The following is a 16,099-nucleotide window of genomic DNA, read 5'->3' as shown; positions in this document are numbered from 1 at the left end:
CAGGCGCCGCCAGCGTGCGACATCTACCCGCAGACGCTGGAGGGGGGGAAGCAAATTACGTTCATACCGGGCCTCCGGGTCCAGAGTAATGAAGACACCCAGGTACCGAAATCCCTGCGGGGCGATCTGGATCGGACAGCCCCGCGGGAGAATAGGAGCCTCCCCAGAGAGAACATACACACACGATTTAGCCCAGTTGATGACAAGACCGGAGTTACGACCAAACGAGTGTAAAACATCAACTAGCACTATAAGTGATTTACATGGGGAGGCTAGGTACAGAAGGATGTCATCAGCGTATAGGGATACGCGGTCCTCATACTCGGGGGTCCAACGGAGACCACGGATGGAAGGCTCCCACCGCAGCCACTCCGCCAGGGGCTCCAAGGCAAGCGCAAAAAGAAGCGGCGACAAGGGACAGCCCTGCCGCGTGCCCCGGCCCAGCTCAAACGGGGCCGATACTCTTCCGTTCACGACCACCTGCGCCATTGGGCCCGCATACAACAATTTGACCCAACTGATGAATCCTGGGCCAAATCCGAACTTCGCGAGCATCGCCCAGATGTATGGCCACTCAAGCGTGTCAAACGCCATGGTGGCGTCTAAGGACGCCAAAATGGCCGGTTCCCGTATAAATGGGACACGCGCAAGCACCCCATGCAAACGCCGCAGATTAAGGGCTGTATTGCGATGGGGAATAAAGCCAGACTGGTCCTGATGAACCAGATCTCCCACCACACCGACCAGCCGATTGGCGAGTACCTTAGCGAGAATTTTGGGCTCCGCATTCAGTAGTGAGATAGGCCGATAAGAAGTAACCTGATCCCGAGGTCTCCCTTCCTTGTGGATCACCACGATTGTAGCCAGACGCTGGTCAAGCGGGAGGGAGCCCAACGAGTGGGCCGCGAGGAACATTGCGCGGAGGTGAGGCGCCAATGTATCCGGTCGCAGCTTATACAGCTCGATAGGGATACCGTTCGGGCCCATGGCCTTGCCAGAAGCGACCGAGCGTATGGCGAGGGCGATTTCGTCGGAGGTGAGAGCGGCGTCCAGCGACACCCTGTCCTCCCCGGACAGGGAAGGCAGCGCGATATCTCTGAGCAGGGCACGGGAATCCTCTTCCGAGCAAGAAGAGACCGGGGAATACACATCGCGGAAATACTCCGCGAAACAGGAGACAATTTCTTCTGGCTCAGTTACACACACACCATTCGTTTTCTCAATCAGCGGGACCACACGATTCGCTCTTTCCTTTTTATCCAACCACGCTATCAGTTTACCAGCCTTATCACCCACATCATACAGTCGCCCCTGTTGCTCTCTACTAAGGCCCCTGGCCGCCTCCGTAACGAGGGCCCTATAAGCCGCCTGCTTGAGCTGGAGGACATGTAGTGCAGCGTCCGTCACCCCATCTTCTAGATTACCCTCCAGCTCCGCTATTTCAGCCTCCACCCGGGTCACCTCCTCCCGCTCGCGCCTCCGGGCGTGGGAAATAAGGGATAGGGCCTCCCCTCTAAGTACTGTTTTGAAGGCCTCCCACAGGGAGATAGCTGAAGGCACTGACCCCACATTCTCCTCAAAATAGCGCTGGAGGGATTTAATCAAGTCAGCGCGAATGGTGGGGTCCCGCAGGTACCAGGAATTGATTGGGACCACCCTGCTCTCAGCCCTCGGAAAGACATCAAAATGCAACAATAGCGGGGAGTGGTCCGAGATACCCCGTGCCAAATGGCGCACCTCCCCCACCCTCCCGACATGGGCCGCCGGGACAAGGACATAATCAAGCCGTGAGAGACTACCATGGGCCCCCGAGTGGAAAGTGTATTGCAACTGCGTGGGATGTTTTAAGCGCCAGCAGTCCACCAATCCCAGTGTATCCAAGAGGCCGGATAGCCACGCCTGTGCCCGGGGGAGGTCCCTAGGGGGGTGACGATCCACAGTCCCAGAAACAACCGCGTTGAAATCCCCCCCCACCACCAGAAGCCCCCCCGGAAGGCCAAGGAGGAGGCGCCCCAGATCTGCAAAGGTGGTCGACTGCAACCCCGGTGGGACGTACACTGACACAAAGACAACCACTTTGCCCTCCATTCTCCCCACCAAGACAGTGTAACGTCCCCTGTCATCGTGGAGCACCTCATCAATCTCTAACGGGAGCGAGTTCTTTACCATGATACCCACACCCCTCGAGCCTGACGTGAAGCCCGAGTGGGCCACGAGGCGGTAGCCACGCCGATTCATGGCGCAGAAGGAATTGCCAATAAGGTGTGTCTCCTGCAGGAAGACCACATCAGGCGAAAGTCGCTTCAGATACTGTAGGACCACACCTCGTTTGATCCTGTCCCCCAGTCCATTGACGTTCCAAGACAACGAAGTTAATTCCCTACCCCCCATCATACACAGAAACCATCATTCGTCCCCCCGAGAGCACAGTAGAACCAACACAAAAAAAGGGTTGCCTTGTGATAATAACGAACACCCCATCCCTGCCCACCCACCCCAACAAAACTCCCCCCTCCCTGCACCCCTGCATGAGCCCAGACAGCCCCCCCAACGTGCAGTGTGCCTGTCGCCCCATAGATAGTTAAACTACCTAGACCCCCAGAGGAGGAGGGAGAACCCCCAAGAGACCCCACACAACCTCCATAGGAGGGGAACTTAAGCAATCCGACGTATAGTCAAAAGTGGCATCATTTTTGTCCCGAGCGAGGCCTAATATTAGTCCCTCAGTCTTGATCCGGCGAGCCCTCTCCCCCTGCCGCTCCCCCCCCCCCGCCACCCCGATCCCGATCTCCAGACAGAGTATCCAGCCAGTCCCCGGCCGCTTCGGGACGATCAAAAAAGTGTGTGCGACCTTCCACCTCCACTCGCAGCTTAGCTGGGAAAAGCATGGCGTATTTGAGATTTAGGTCCCGAAGACGGCGCTTGACACCAAGGAAGCTCAGTCTCTGCTTCTGGACCGCAGGGGTGAAATCAGGATAGAAATTAATGTCCATATTGTCAAGTCTAATCGGTCCTTGTAGTCTGGAGGATTGGAGGATAGCGTCTCTGTCCCGAAAATTAAAAATCCGGGCGATGAGAGGTCTCGGAGCGGCTCCGACCTTAGGCCTTCCCCCGGGAACCCTGTGGGCCCTCTCCACAGCAAAGAATTTACTCAGCCCCCGTGGCTGGAGATGGGTAACAATCAGGTCTTCCACGAAAAGGTCCGCCGCCGCTTCCTCACGTCCCTCAGGCACCCCGATGATACGGATGTTGTTCCTCCGGGCCCTACTCTCGGAGTCCTCCAGGCGACGATCCATCAGCGCACTTGCCCGAGCAAGCCGGCGCACCTCCGTTTGCAGGGCCGCCACATCTGTCGTAAGGCCCGATGCGGTGTGGGCCAAAGAATCGACTCGGTCGTTGGTCTTGGAGAGATCGGCCCTTATCAGGCCAACATCTACGAGGACCGAGTCGATCTTCTGCGCCAGTGTGTCAAAACGCTGGCCCACAGAGGCCTTCATCTCGGCGATGGCGCCCATGACATCCCGCAGAGTCAGATCCGTGGGCGGATCGGGGGCATCAGTAGGGCCCTCAGGGGACCTGCGTGGCACCTCAGGAGAGCCCTTCTGGAGGGTATAGCGATCCATGCTGTTGGACTGATGGGCTGCGCCACGCCGGGTCGATTTTACCTTTGCCCGATCGCCATCTTGTTTCGTGGCCATGGTCCCAGTCTCCCAATCGCACTAGCCACGTCGTGAAGGGCGGGCAAGCCGGTCCACGGGCTCCGGGGGGGGTGCCACCCCAGATCTGCGGGGCGGATCACAGCCGGCGGGCAGGCAGGGTCCCCCAGCGAGGCCACACCAACACACAAAGCCCCGCGACCCAACCTCGCATATACAGCAAGGAGGGTGCGAAAGTGAAAGTGCGGGTTACGCGAGCCACCAAGCCCCGTCCGCCGCTGTTATTCACTTCGTCACTGGATCGCCCCACAACGCAAATCCGGGGTTCGGCTAGGAGAAGGCCGCAAACCTCAATCGGTGCTAAAGTCGGTGTCCGAGGTCCGATTTGGAAGCGGAAAACGGGCGCCACCTCAGCTCGGGCTCACCAACGCAGTCCCCTCATCTGGGACAGGATATGTTCAGGATAATCATAGGAGGTCGCGGAGGTCCTCGGGAGCCTCGCACCTACGCGGCCATCTTGGTTGCGCGCTAGGCTCCTCCTCCTCCCTAGGATTTCTTGCTGTGTTTTTTCCAGATGTGGTGCAAAGCTTTTGAAATTCAGATTTGGACCCAATGTTGCGTATTCGATTGCCATTGAGAAAAAACTCCGTCTTGGTCAGCTTCACATGAAATGTGACTTACACATTGAAGCTTGAATTGTTGCAAGGCAATTCCTCAGTGGTGTGGTGCTGTGGCCAGGTCAGACCTTGGTACAGCCAGGTATTATCCGCTGACTGGTGAATGTTTCTCATCCTTTAGGGCTCTCAAAACCTCTAGTTAAACATTGAAAATCCCTAGTGTGAGGATGGAGCTGTGGGTAGTGCTACAAGTTATTGCGCTGGACTTGAACCAAGGAGTATGAGCCAGGGTCGGTTCTTCATGCATGATTCAAATGATCTTTGAACAAAATCAACAATTGCCATTTGGAGTACACAGGTGACGGACAGGACATCGTAATGCAGTACTTTAGGTTGATTGGTGCGTATTGTGATACAGTGTCACCTTGGGTAGGAATGTTCACATCTACAACCTGTGCATGTCATTGAAGCTGGGAATACTTTGCCAAATTAATTTCTGTACAAGGCCTGCTTATTTGGATTTTTAAGTGTCCCTTTTGTGTTGTAACTGGCATTTGCCGTTTACTACTTGAACTGATGAAATTTGAGTTGAAGTGTCAGTATTGAAACTTATAAGTATAACAATTTGAGGGTTATGTTAAATCTCCAAAATTCTCAGGTGACATTCTGTAACTTTCATGCGTGTGAAGCACTGTGCTTCTTGGAATTTGGATCAGCTCAAAACATTTTGTTCCTCTTTCTAGATTTGTACTATGGTGGTGAAGCCTTCTCTGTAGAGCAACCACAGTCTTTTACATGTCCTTATTGTGGAAAAATGGGTTACACAGAGACATCAATACAGGAGCACGTTACTTCTGAACATGCAGAAACATCAACAGAAGTGGTAAGCCTCAGTCCCATTCCCTACTAAATTGTTTCCACTGGCCTTTTTTTCAGACCCATAGGATGTCCATACTGACCGAACATAAAGTTACTGTTTGCTAAAATAATTGTTATCGAATAAAATAGTATAGACCTTACATTGTTCATTCCTTGTGTTGTATAAGAACAGGCTTCTCCAACGAGTAGCTTGTGAGCTAATGGTAGCTCCCCCACCTATATGTAGCTCTCCTGTGTGCAGCTCAGCCTCCTAAATTAGTAGCTTTTACTTGGCTGAAGTAATATATGTATACCCAAACTAAAAAGTGTGTATTCGAGGGAAAAACGTGTATTTTCAGGATTCATAAGCATGTTTGTTGAAAAAACGGTTACATTTCCAAAATATATTTGAATGATAAATCGTGGCATTGAGGAACTTTTTTGCTAATATTACTTTGGTGCTTGGTGGTATTACAGCTATGACTGTTATGTTTTGCCCATGTAACATATTCTATGCTGACAGTTTTTTTTTTTTATACATTACTGAGGGCAACTGTGCCTGGTGCACTAAGGTAATCACTCCTTGTAATCTTGCATATGGTGGGTACTAATAAAATTTTGTCTAAGGTGGTCTCTTACAATACTAATAATATTAGTAGCTCGAGTTGTATGATAGAGGCAAGCATGGCTTACCACGTGTGCCTCTACCAAGCAGCCTAAACTATGAATGCTTCTTAACCACGCATTCCTTTACCACACATACCTTTACCACAGAATTTCGCGGTAAAGGCATGAATGGTAAAGAGGTATGCATGGCTAAGGTCGCGACCCCCCTCCCCCACACTCTGCTACAAGCTCCCTACCAGCCCCCCTGCCCTGTGGTGCAAATACCCTGATCCCCTACCAACCTCCATGCTGCTCCTAACCCTTAACAAACACTACCGACGCCCTCCTATCCCCCTGCGCCGTCACTAAAACTACACCAACCCCTTCCACTGCCCTTAGGCCTAATACCCAAACCCCTATTTTAAAAAAAGAACCCAACCCCCTCCCTAAAAACTACCCCACCCTCCCCTAAGCTCTAAAAATCACTCCGACTACCCATTCCCCTCCCTCTGCCCTGAGGCCTAAATTTCTGTCCCTTAACACAGTGGTTCCCAAACTTTTGACTCCTGAGGACCCCACTGAGTCACCACTGGAACTCGGGGACCCCCAAGCAATTTGTATGATTTAAATTTCAAACGTTAAAACAGTAATTCGAAAAAAATAAAACACATGTGCACACAAAACAAATACTCGAAATACTAAGGATTTTAGGCGCATATTTACAAACCCCTACCACCATGGAAACATCACTTTTTGCAACGTTTGCGTGCCGATAGGGGCTTCGCCTTATTTACAAGGCAGCGGTAAACCACTTAATATGGTTTAACGCTGCCTTGTAAATAAGGCCCCCTTTCGCGCAATGCTTAGCGTGAAAGGGGTGGGTAGCGGGTTTTGCAGTGGGCATTCCACCGCAAAACCCATTGATTTTGATGCTGCCCCCTATTCACAGGGGCAGTGTAAATAGGAGGCAGCGCAAAATTTCACACCAGGGAAAACCAGGTCTTAACTTGGCAAAACAAGGAGAAATGCTTTATTTCTCCTCATTTTTGCTTTTTTCATGAGTGCTGCCTTGTGGAGCACACATGGAAAAAGCAAAACGCCTTGGATTATTTATGTTCAGGAAGGTGACCCTTCCTGTACATAAACAATCATTAAAAAAAAATGGCATTTTGTAACTTCCATGTGTGCTGCATTAAGCAGCACACATACAAGTGACAAAACCCAATTTCAAGATTGTTTATGTACCCTTCCTGCACATAAACAATCTTCCCCTGCACGCAGACACCCTTGCACTGTGTTGCAAGGGTGCCTGTGTTGGCGCTACACTTCTAAGTGTAGCACCACCACAGGGCAAAATGTAGGGCTGCACCATATTCTTGTAAATATGGTGCAGCCCTGCGTTTCCAAAGTGGCGCCGCGTGTCGTTAAGCCACAGAGGCTAACGACACGCTCCACCACTTCTTTTGTAAATATCCCCCTTAGTATTTTATATTGAAAGAATTTGCAAAAAACTAAAATTTTAATGGGAAGGTTGGTGTTGCATCTCTGTGACTAACTTTTAAATGGTTGGTTTTATTTCGCAGTACGAGGCTCCTACTCCTGCCAGGGCCAGACTTGCAACCCAAAGCAGCCCTGGCAAATGTTTTCAGACCAGTCCCCATACGGTGCACACCAAGTGCATGGAGTGTGCCTGACCACTACAAAGGGGGCTTTGGGAGGCTCTCCCCCCAAAGAAATTTAGGAAACAATGGTGCAGTCTACAACACGTTTATCACTTTACATCACACACATATAGAGACAATTAATCATAAGTGTAAATCAGTGTATAGAAAATGTTACATAAGGCAAAGGGAACTACAAGGTGTAGGATTCACATGTCATTTATACTGGTAGGCATTTTTAAAGCGTGCTTGGTCTGGAGAAGCACAAAAAACTCGGGATTCAGAACATAAGACAGTGGTTAGCATTGACGTTAACAATAAAAATGTATTTCCACCCTAATAAACCTTTTTAGCAGCATCGGGATAATGAAAGACAGGGAAAAAACATAAGTTACTAACTTGTACCATGCAGTTTGCAAGCAGCTCTTTGATGACAGTTTATAGGTCACTGTGCTTGATTGCTAGATTGCGGTTGTCACTTATGTACTGCGCAGTAACAAAATAATCTTTGTGACAAAAGCAGTAACTCACTCGCCTATGCACATAAAATACTGTTATTTAAAATGCACAGTTCACGTTCTTTGCAATAGGCATATTAACCCTCTGTGCTAAATTAGATAACTCAAAGCTGCCACAGGACAAAACTCTCATCTCTCCAAGCAGGTGCATTAATCACTGGTGTTATCTTGACACTTTTATTGTTGCTGGAAAACTGCTAATTATACAAGTGCAGTGCTTTTCAAACTGCTGCCTGCGGACCCCCTGGGAAAGTGTCAGGGACCCCTGGGGGTCCCCGGACCACAGTTTGGGAAACACTGCCTTAACATACACTACCCCACCCCCTCTCACCACTGCACTGTCCTGAAAGCTATCCCAACCCCTTTGTCTTGCCTGTAAACTACCCTGGCCCCCCAGCCCTGTAAACTACCCTGGCCCCCCAGCCCTGTAAACTACCCTGGCCCCCCAGCCCTGTAAACTACCCTGGCCCCCCAGCCCTGTAAACTACCCTGGCCCCCCAGCCCTGTAAACTACCCTGGCCCCCGAGCCCTGTAAACTACCCTGTCCCCCGAGCCCTGTAAACTACCCTGTCCCCCGAGCCCTGTAAACTACCCTGTCCCCCGAGCCCTGTAAACTACCCTGTCCCCCGAGCCCTGTAAACTACCCTGTCCCCTGAGCCCTGTAAACTACCCTGAAAACTACTCCTGACTCCCCCAGCCCAGAAAACTACTCCCCCCCCCCCCCCCCAGCCCAGAAAACTACCCTGACCCCCCCGCCCAGGACACTACCCGACCACTCAGCTCAGCAAACTACCCCCACCCAGAAAACTATCCCCCACAGCCCTACCCCACTTACCTCATGGCGGCTCTCTTCCTGGCGAGGTCTTCCTGCTTTCGTCCCTGCAGCAGCTAGCCCGCACTCTGCCTTAACCACGCGTGGTTAAGGTAAGCGCTGTTACGTTTGTGAAGTCGGACCATGCGTGACTGAGGCCGCAGTATTCCACGTGTTTCCCATAGCTCTGGATGATTTTCATTTAACATATGTAGCTCTTATTAATAAAAAGGTTGGGAAACCTCTGTACTAGAAGAAAGTACTACAGTTCAAAAGGATTTTAGCTAAATGTATTATTCTTGATATATTCCTTTTACATATGGTTTTTTGGATACATTGTATTTAGTACTCTTTACCTGCTGTTTTGGTTTCTTCACTACTGCATTACATTGCTTAGTTTGACACCCAAGGTGGTTTCGCTCTTTAATGGCCAATGAGCCATGGGCTTTCTCAAGGCTGTGAGCAAATTGGGAGTATTAAAAAAATATATATATTTTACATGATGAAATTGCTTTAGTACAGTTTTCCCTTATTTGTGATGTTCAGCAGCTCTCTGTCCAAAAGCAGTGCCGGCTCCTGCAGGGCGCGGGGAGCCGGCAGGGACTGCGAGGGCCATCAGGCTTCCCCCGCAGTACCATTGGTGAGTGGGTGCCCTGGAGGCACCCACTTCAAATGGTCAGGTCCCGGGCGATGGGGGCCCAGTTCGGCCCGGGAGGGAGGGCCGTCCAGCCCTCTCCCCCATCTGTAAATGACCTGGCCAAGGGGATGGGGTCCCTGGGGCTAAAATCGGCACGGGGGGCAAGCCCCCCCCCCCCCCCAACTCTCATTTTTTTTTTTTATTAAAGGCTGGGCCCCAGGGGTTGCGGTTCCCGGGGTCAAAATCAACCTAGGGATGGTGGCTGTGCCGCCCCCCTCCCCTCAATTGCAAAAACGTTCTGGCCCCGGGGTATGGGGTCCTCAAGACCCAAATTTGCCCAGGCAAGGGGGCTACAAAGCCCCCATCCTGTAGGAAAAAAAAATGCACACCGGCAAGTCGCTGTAAGCCCTGCTCCTTTTCTCCACTACTCTGCAAACGCACCTCCTTGCGCACTGCTGGTTGGGGTTTGAAGTCTCCTTGGATGCTGAGGGTCCTTGGGGGCCAGGAACCCCTTTGGTTACCTCCTGTAAGTCCCAGACAGCGGTATTGCTGCGAGATCTTTGAAGGCCCTGCCCCTTTTTCTACATCTCAGCAAACGCACCTCCTAGCGCGCTAGCAGTTTGGGAATGAAGTCCTCTTGGCTGCTCAGGGTCCTTGGCGGCCAACAAGCCCTCCTATTACCACCAGTAAACCCAACACAGTGGGATTTCTGAGAGGTCTTTGGAGGCCACACCGCCTTTTTCCACCACTTGCGAGGATTCGTCAAATGACGCCAAAGTTATTGGCAAATAAAAAAGCGCTCATCCTTTGGAAGGTAGGTGTGTATCTGTCTGTCTTCGCCAGTAAAGTAGCGTTGCGTCTGCTTTTCCATAAATGGAGCATTTTTTTGGTTTGCTAATAACTTTGGCCCCATTTGACGAACCTTCACAAAACGTTCCAGAAAAAAAGTTCATCCATCTAAGCTCCTTCTTGGAAGTTTTGTAATGATCAGTCAAGGGGTTCCCAAAACATAAATTTCCCATGCCAAGTATTTTAATATGATTTGGAATTCAAAGAGGTCCACATAAATACAAGCAGAAGTTTTGCAAGGCACGATACATGAAAACATTTAGAATACAAAGATTACAAGAAAGCCATTCAGCATACAACCATGCTCTAATAAAAAAAAAAAAGGTTAGAAAAGGTGCAAATGCGCAAATGACAGTCAAACAATATAATGCAATTCTAAGACCATCCGTGAATCTATACGTTCTTAGCACAGTACAGCAGATAAATAGTGCAAAATGGCAAAAGAAAATGTAAACGCAGGAAAAAAGAAATTCATTCAACTTTACAGAGCGAAAGGCATAATTTCACAGCGAGTCCAACATTTCGACCGTAATCAAACACCTGCCCAACATGCAGGGGGTAAAAATCAAACATAGTGCAGACAGTTCTAGATCTCAAAACATGCATATCGATTAATTGGTCATGAATCTCCATTGTCATCATACACGGGGTGTTCAAAGCAATGTACATATACAGACAATAGCAACAAGATATATCGCACCATTTAGGGGTTGGTGGGTGGGAGAGGAGGAAGCTCAATTCCACGATAGGACTCCCAGCGTGTCCAGATTTTCCTATGTTTAGCAGGGCAACCCCGAGCAAGGAACACTGCCACCTCGGCCCCCATACATCTATCCAATTTGGTCTTCCGTTTACTCAATGTTGGGGGAGAAGTCCCTTTCCACATTTATGCGATGTCGCGTTTGGCTATTGCGAGGGCTAAAAACAATAGATGTTGCTTATAAACGTTTCCCCCTATATCTTCGGTGCTATGTAAGAGGAAGAGTCTCGGATCCAGTGGAAGTTCCCATGCGAGCACCTCCCGGAGGCAGGACCTAATTCTGCGCCAGAGGGGCTGCAACGCTGTGCAGCTCCAGACTGTATGCAAAAAAGTTCCTTCATCTCGCTCACACTGCAAGCATAGGGGGGAGGGGGGGATCAGTCCCATCTGCCACAGTCGAGTCCGCGTATAGTAAGCCCTGTGTAGGTATTTTAACTGTATCAGACGGTACCTAGTGGAGACCGCCGCCCCTGTGGACTAGCAATAGCTACAGCCCAGTCGTCGTCGGTTAGGTCAGGGATATCGGCCTGCCACGCCTGTCGCGTATTGTCGAGTGTTGTCTGTGCATGGGTCGTTAAGGTCTGATAGATCTGCCCAATCTTATGAAGGCCTAGATCTCCCATTAGCAAGCGGCCTTCCAGTGGATGAAACTCCGGGAGGGTCTTGAGGGAGCGTATCAGGGGGGTGAGTGCATGGCGAAGACGGAGATATTTGTAGAATTGCGTTTTGAGGAGATTGTATTCCGCTTGCATTTGCTGATAGGTTTTAAGGGAGGTACCCATCATCACATCCCCGAGGGTCGATATCCCCACCAGGTCCCAGCCCCGGAACCCTCCCAGGGTGACCACAGGACGGAGATATGTTCCTTGCCATAGTGGGGTCTCCCGGGTAAGTTTGCCTTGCCATCCCATCTGTCGGACCTGCGCCCGCCAGAGCAGTATCACAACTTTACCCGCAGGTGGCATAAAGTCTAATTATGCTGAGCTATACAGGAGGTGTAGAAGGGGGGCCTGTGCCATCGCCGTGTGCCCGATCGCATACGCCGGGTCAGTAGGGGAGTTGTACCACCATTCATTGACCACGAGCTGCTGTGATGCTGCGTAATATGAGTATATGTCTGCCGTTGCGATACCTCCACAGTACGTTGATTGTACACAAGTGCGCAGAGCAACCCTAATTGCCCCACCATTGCAGAGAAATTTATTTTGTATGGCGTTAACCTGCGCAAACCATGATAGAATAGTTGAAATTTTGAAGACGGTACAGGATCCGAGGTAGTGATACTATCTTGAAGATGGCCGAGTGCCCATATAGAGACAGGGGAAGGGAAGACCATATCGCGGTCTCACTGTTGAGTGCTATTATGGGCCCAGGAGATTTTGGGACACGAGGACAGAAAGATATCAAGGTATTTAAATCCGTCAGTGGCACAGGAGAGTTGCAGAGCCCACGTGTCTCGGCCTTGGTGGCCGCACACTGGATAAAGGATGGATTTTGCTGGGTTTGCATGTAGGCCTGTAGTGCTTCCGAATACGCTCAAGATCTCTAGGATGTGTGGCCCTTAATACCAGGGGTCTGTAAAGAAGAAGAGAACATCGTCTGCGTATAGCGCGATGCGGTCCAAGTGTGACTGCGACCATTCGAAGCCTAGAAGGACCAGGTTGTTCCTAACCCATGCCGCCAGAGGTTCGATCGCGATGGCAAATAATAAGCGCGACAGGGGGCAGCCCTGCCTGGTGCCTCTTTGGATTGGAAAGGTGGAGGAGCCGTGCCCGGCTATCCGCAGTGACGCTGTTAAGTCAGTGTATAATAAGCGTGTATAGGCAAATAATCGTGGACCGAAACTGATGGCTTCTAGTAGTTGAAAAAGGTATACCCAAGGAGGCGAAGGCCTTCATCTATATCAGCCAGAAGCAATGCAGCCGGTCGTCCCAGTGCTGGAGCAGCTGCTATGGCGTTATGAACCCTGCGTATATTACGACGTGTCGCTCTCTGGGGCATAAATCCCGACTGGTCGGGATGGATCAGATCTGAGACACAGGATCTGAGGCGATCGGCAAGGACCTTTCCCAACAACGTAGTTTCAAAATTAATACTGGAAATGGGACGATAGGAGGAAGGGTCTTCCGGAGGGCACCCTGGCTTGAGAAAGAGGACTATTTGGACATGCCTCCAATCTCAAGGCAATATGGAGGCTTCCATGGCCTCTTGAATTGTAGCTAGGAGTTGAGGGCCCAGTAGATTTATATTTGGCCGGAGGAATTCCATCGGGAATCCGTTGGGGCCAGGGGCTCGTTCCGGGTGGAGCACATTGAGGGCCCCTGTCAGCTCGTCTAACGTGATGGGGGGCCTCTAGACGGTCTCGCATGGAGTCTGGAAGTTTCCATGGCGGGATGTTGCGTAGAAATTCCGCAATGAGCAGGGGCGAGATCTGCTCTTGCCGAGCATATAAAGTAGTAAATTGCCACGCAAATTCTGCAGCTACCCCCTCTGGCGATGTATAGAGGGACCCATCAGTGCCGCGGATATTGGGGACCGTCGCCGAAGATTTATCTGTCTGACAGTCGGTGGAGCATTTTACTCGATTTATCTCCCCATTGGTATACTCGGTGTTGTGACGCCTCCCAAATTTCTTTAGCCTTGCTCATTAGGTATTGCTGCAATTCCTGCTGTACCAGCCGTAGATTGCGCTGGATAGCAGGACTAGGTTCCCTATTGAGCTGCACTGCTAGGGACATCTGACGTGATTCTAGGGGCGCCAATTGCTGCCCTCGTAAACATTTTCCCTTGGTGCGGTAGCTTTCGGGCCTCCCATAATACGCATCTAGAGGGGGCGGATGGGGTATTAGAATCCAAATAATCTGTGATAGCCGTGCGGAGCATACCCTGATAATCTGGGCATCGGAGGTGCCCGGGGGACATGCACCATTGAAAGGGAGGTCTGCGGAAACTTGTGTGGAATCGTAGTGCAACTGGAGAAAGCCCATGGGGATGGTGCGTTAAGTGTGAGAAGCGGTGAATGTATAAGCGAGAAACAAAACAAGCATTTGCCATGCAACAGGTCTCGCATTTACGCGAGTTTGAGCTATTGGCATTGTAAAAGAAAATGCCTTTTATTTATGTTTTGGTTTTTGAAACATAATAAAAAGTATTGTCATTTACAGTGCCGATAGATTAAACTCACGTAAATGCGAGACATATTGCATTGCAAATGCTTGTTTGTACTTGCAGGTGAAGAACGAGGGGGGACGCGCGTTGTAGCTGCCAGGCAGGGCACCTTGAATAGCCTGCCAGACTGTAACTCACACTATTCCCGCTGCCTTAAAGATTTTAAGACCGGTGCGTATCAGTGACAAAGGGAAAACCTGATGCATAAGAGGATTCTGCACAACGCAGCATGTTCAATTGTAATAATGAAAATACAGAATGCCACCACCTGCTGTAAAACAGCCCTAAATGTGTGAATTGAAACCATCCTGGAATAACGTACAGGAAATATGCCTTTGGTGTATATTTTGTACGTTAAGCCCGTTTCAGAGTGCTTGTATATTGTCGGATTAGCGGCCAGTGAAATAATGATTTGCATAAGCTTAAAGTTTGCTACAGTAGGATACCTTACCCAGCAACACACTAATACTTACTGCAAACCTTACACATCTTAACGATATATTTACCACCACATTGCCTTTTGGTCAATAAGCCATTTTATTGGCCCCTGTCCACCTCCGGGTAATAGCAAGTCCAGTTTTTGTTTATCCACATGCTTATTAGTAGCCTTAAAACATTCCAATTTAAATAACCCTTGTCTTGACAAAAAGGGAGCACAGACAAATTAAAGTGATGGCTCAAAAGCACACAATGCCCAGTGGAGAGGCCGGGTTACGATGCCTCTTGGTTTCGGTTTCTAACTAGCCTCCTAAATCACAATTGTTGTGAAAGTGATTCTGACGGCAAGCTTAAGGGACTACCCTCGACAGATAAAATGAAATCGGGTTGTTCACCTGCCTAGCTCTAGAAGAGTGTTCAATTCCAGCATAGTACGTGCAGTTGTAAAACTTAGATTTATAGTTTCGTAGTTAAAAAGCAACCACTGGACTACATCCAATTCTATGGTCTCCTTGCAAGTAGGCCAGTCAATATTCTATTGATGCGGTCACCCTGTATGGAACACGTTTCTAAGTTCCACCAATGTTTTCAAATTAGTAAAAGTCCTGAGTAAGTTTCATGAACTTTCTCCTTTGGATTTTATGGCAGTATGTAGTTACAGAGCAGTATCTATGAATACTGACCTTTTCCATTAGTGTTTCAGAATTTGACTATTTTACCCCCAACTGAATAACCGAGTTGTTCCTTCAGTAAACTTATTTCGAAAATAGCAACGAGCAGTCGTGAATTACTTCATGTGGTAAACATACGGAAGCCAAACGTAGTATGACTCGATACTCATTAGCGATATGAGTAATCTATCCCAGTTACATTCTAAGATTACTTGTTTTAGAAAATGTTTAATGAATTCAATCCAAAAATGTACCCAGCAACTCAGCCCATAGCTCCTTAACAAACGTCTAGTGTCGCCACGCGCCCTGCGAAGTCATTAGTAAGTTGCAGACACCGGAGGCCCCGCCCACACCTTCCCGCCATATTTAAATTTTAACAAAAGTGCTCGTGCTGACCACCTACGACAGATGCAATTTCAACACAAGCAGTGGCATAGCCAATAGGTCTCGCATTTGGGACCTTATAAGTGTTTAGCCATGCAACAGTGGCATAACTAAATACTTCTAAGGTCCCAAAAGCAAGACTTATTGGCTATGCCAAGCGGCCGTGCGGCCGCGAAAGTGATCGCGATCAAACATCAAAGCGGCCGCAAAAGTGAAAGTAATCGTGGTAAAGCGCGGCGCGCCCGCCCACGCACATGCACTGTAGCTCTAGGCTGGCCTGGTAGCACTTTTTGGAGCCCTCTCAATAAGTCTCGCCAGACCAGCGCATGCGCTGGGTCAGGCGAGACCTAAAAATAGTAGAGTCTGGATTGCGACCCATGGACCATAGAAAAGTAAGTGTAGCTCTGTACAGAGGGATGGTATTCCCGCCAGACGTCCGCCCAGCCCAATGTGGAGTGCTTAGCC

General features: G+C 49.8%; 1 protein-coding gene across 1 annotated transcript in view; it reads left to right on the top strand.

The window, feature by feature from the left end:
• Positions 1-16,099, top strand: part of KCMF1 (potassium channel modulatory factor 1) — a 254,961-nt gene that overhangs the window by 79,765 nt on the left and 159,097 nt on the right. The window contains exon 3 of the mRNA XM_085640951.1: positions 5,017-5,156. Within this exon, the coding sequence (XP_085497077.1) occupies positions 5,017-5,156 (140 nt within the window). The remainder of the gene's footprint in view (positions 1-5,016; positions 5,157-16,099) is intronic.

This window comes from Triturus cristatus, chromosome 2_2 (genome assembly GCF_964204655.1).
Source record: "Triturus cristatus chromosome 2_2, aTriCri1.1, whole genome shotgun sequence".
Taxonomy (NCBI): domain Eukaryota; kingdom Metazoa; phylum Chordata; class Amphibia; order Caudata; family Salamandridae; genus Triturus; species Triturus cristatus.
This window is presented reverse-complemented; position numbering and strand designations above follow the sequence as displayed.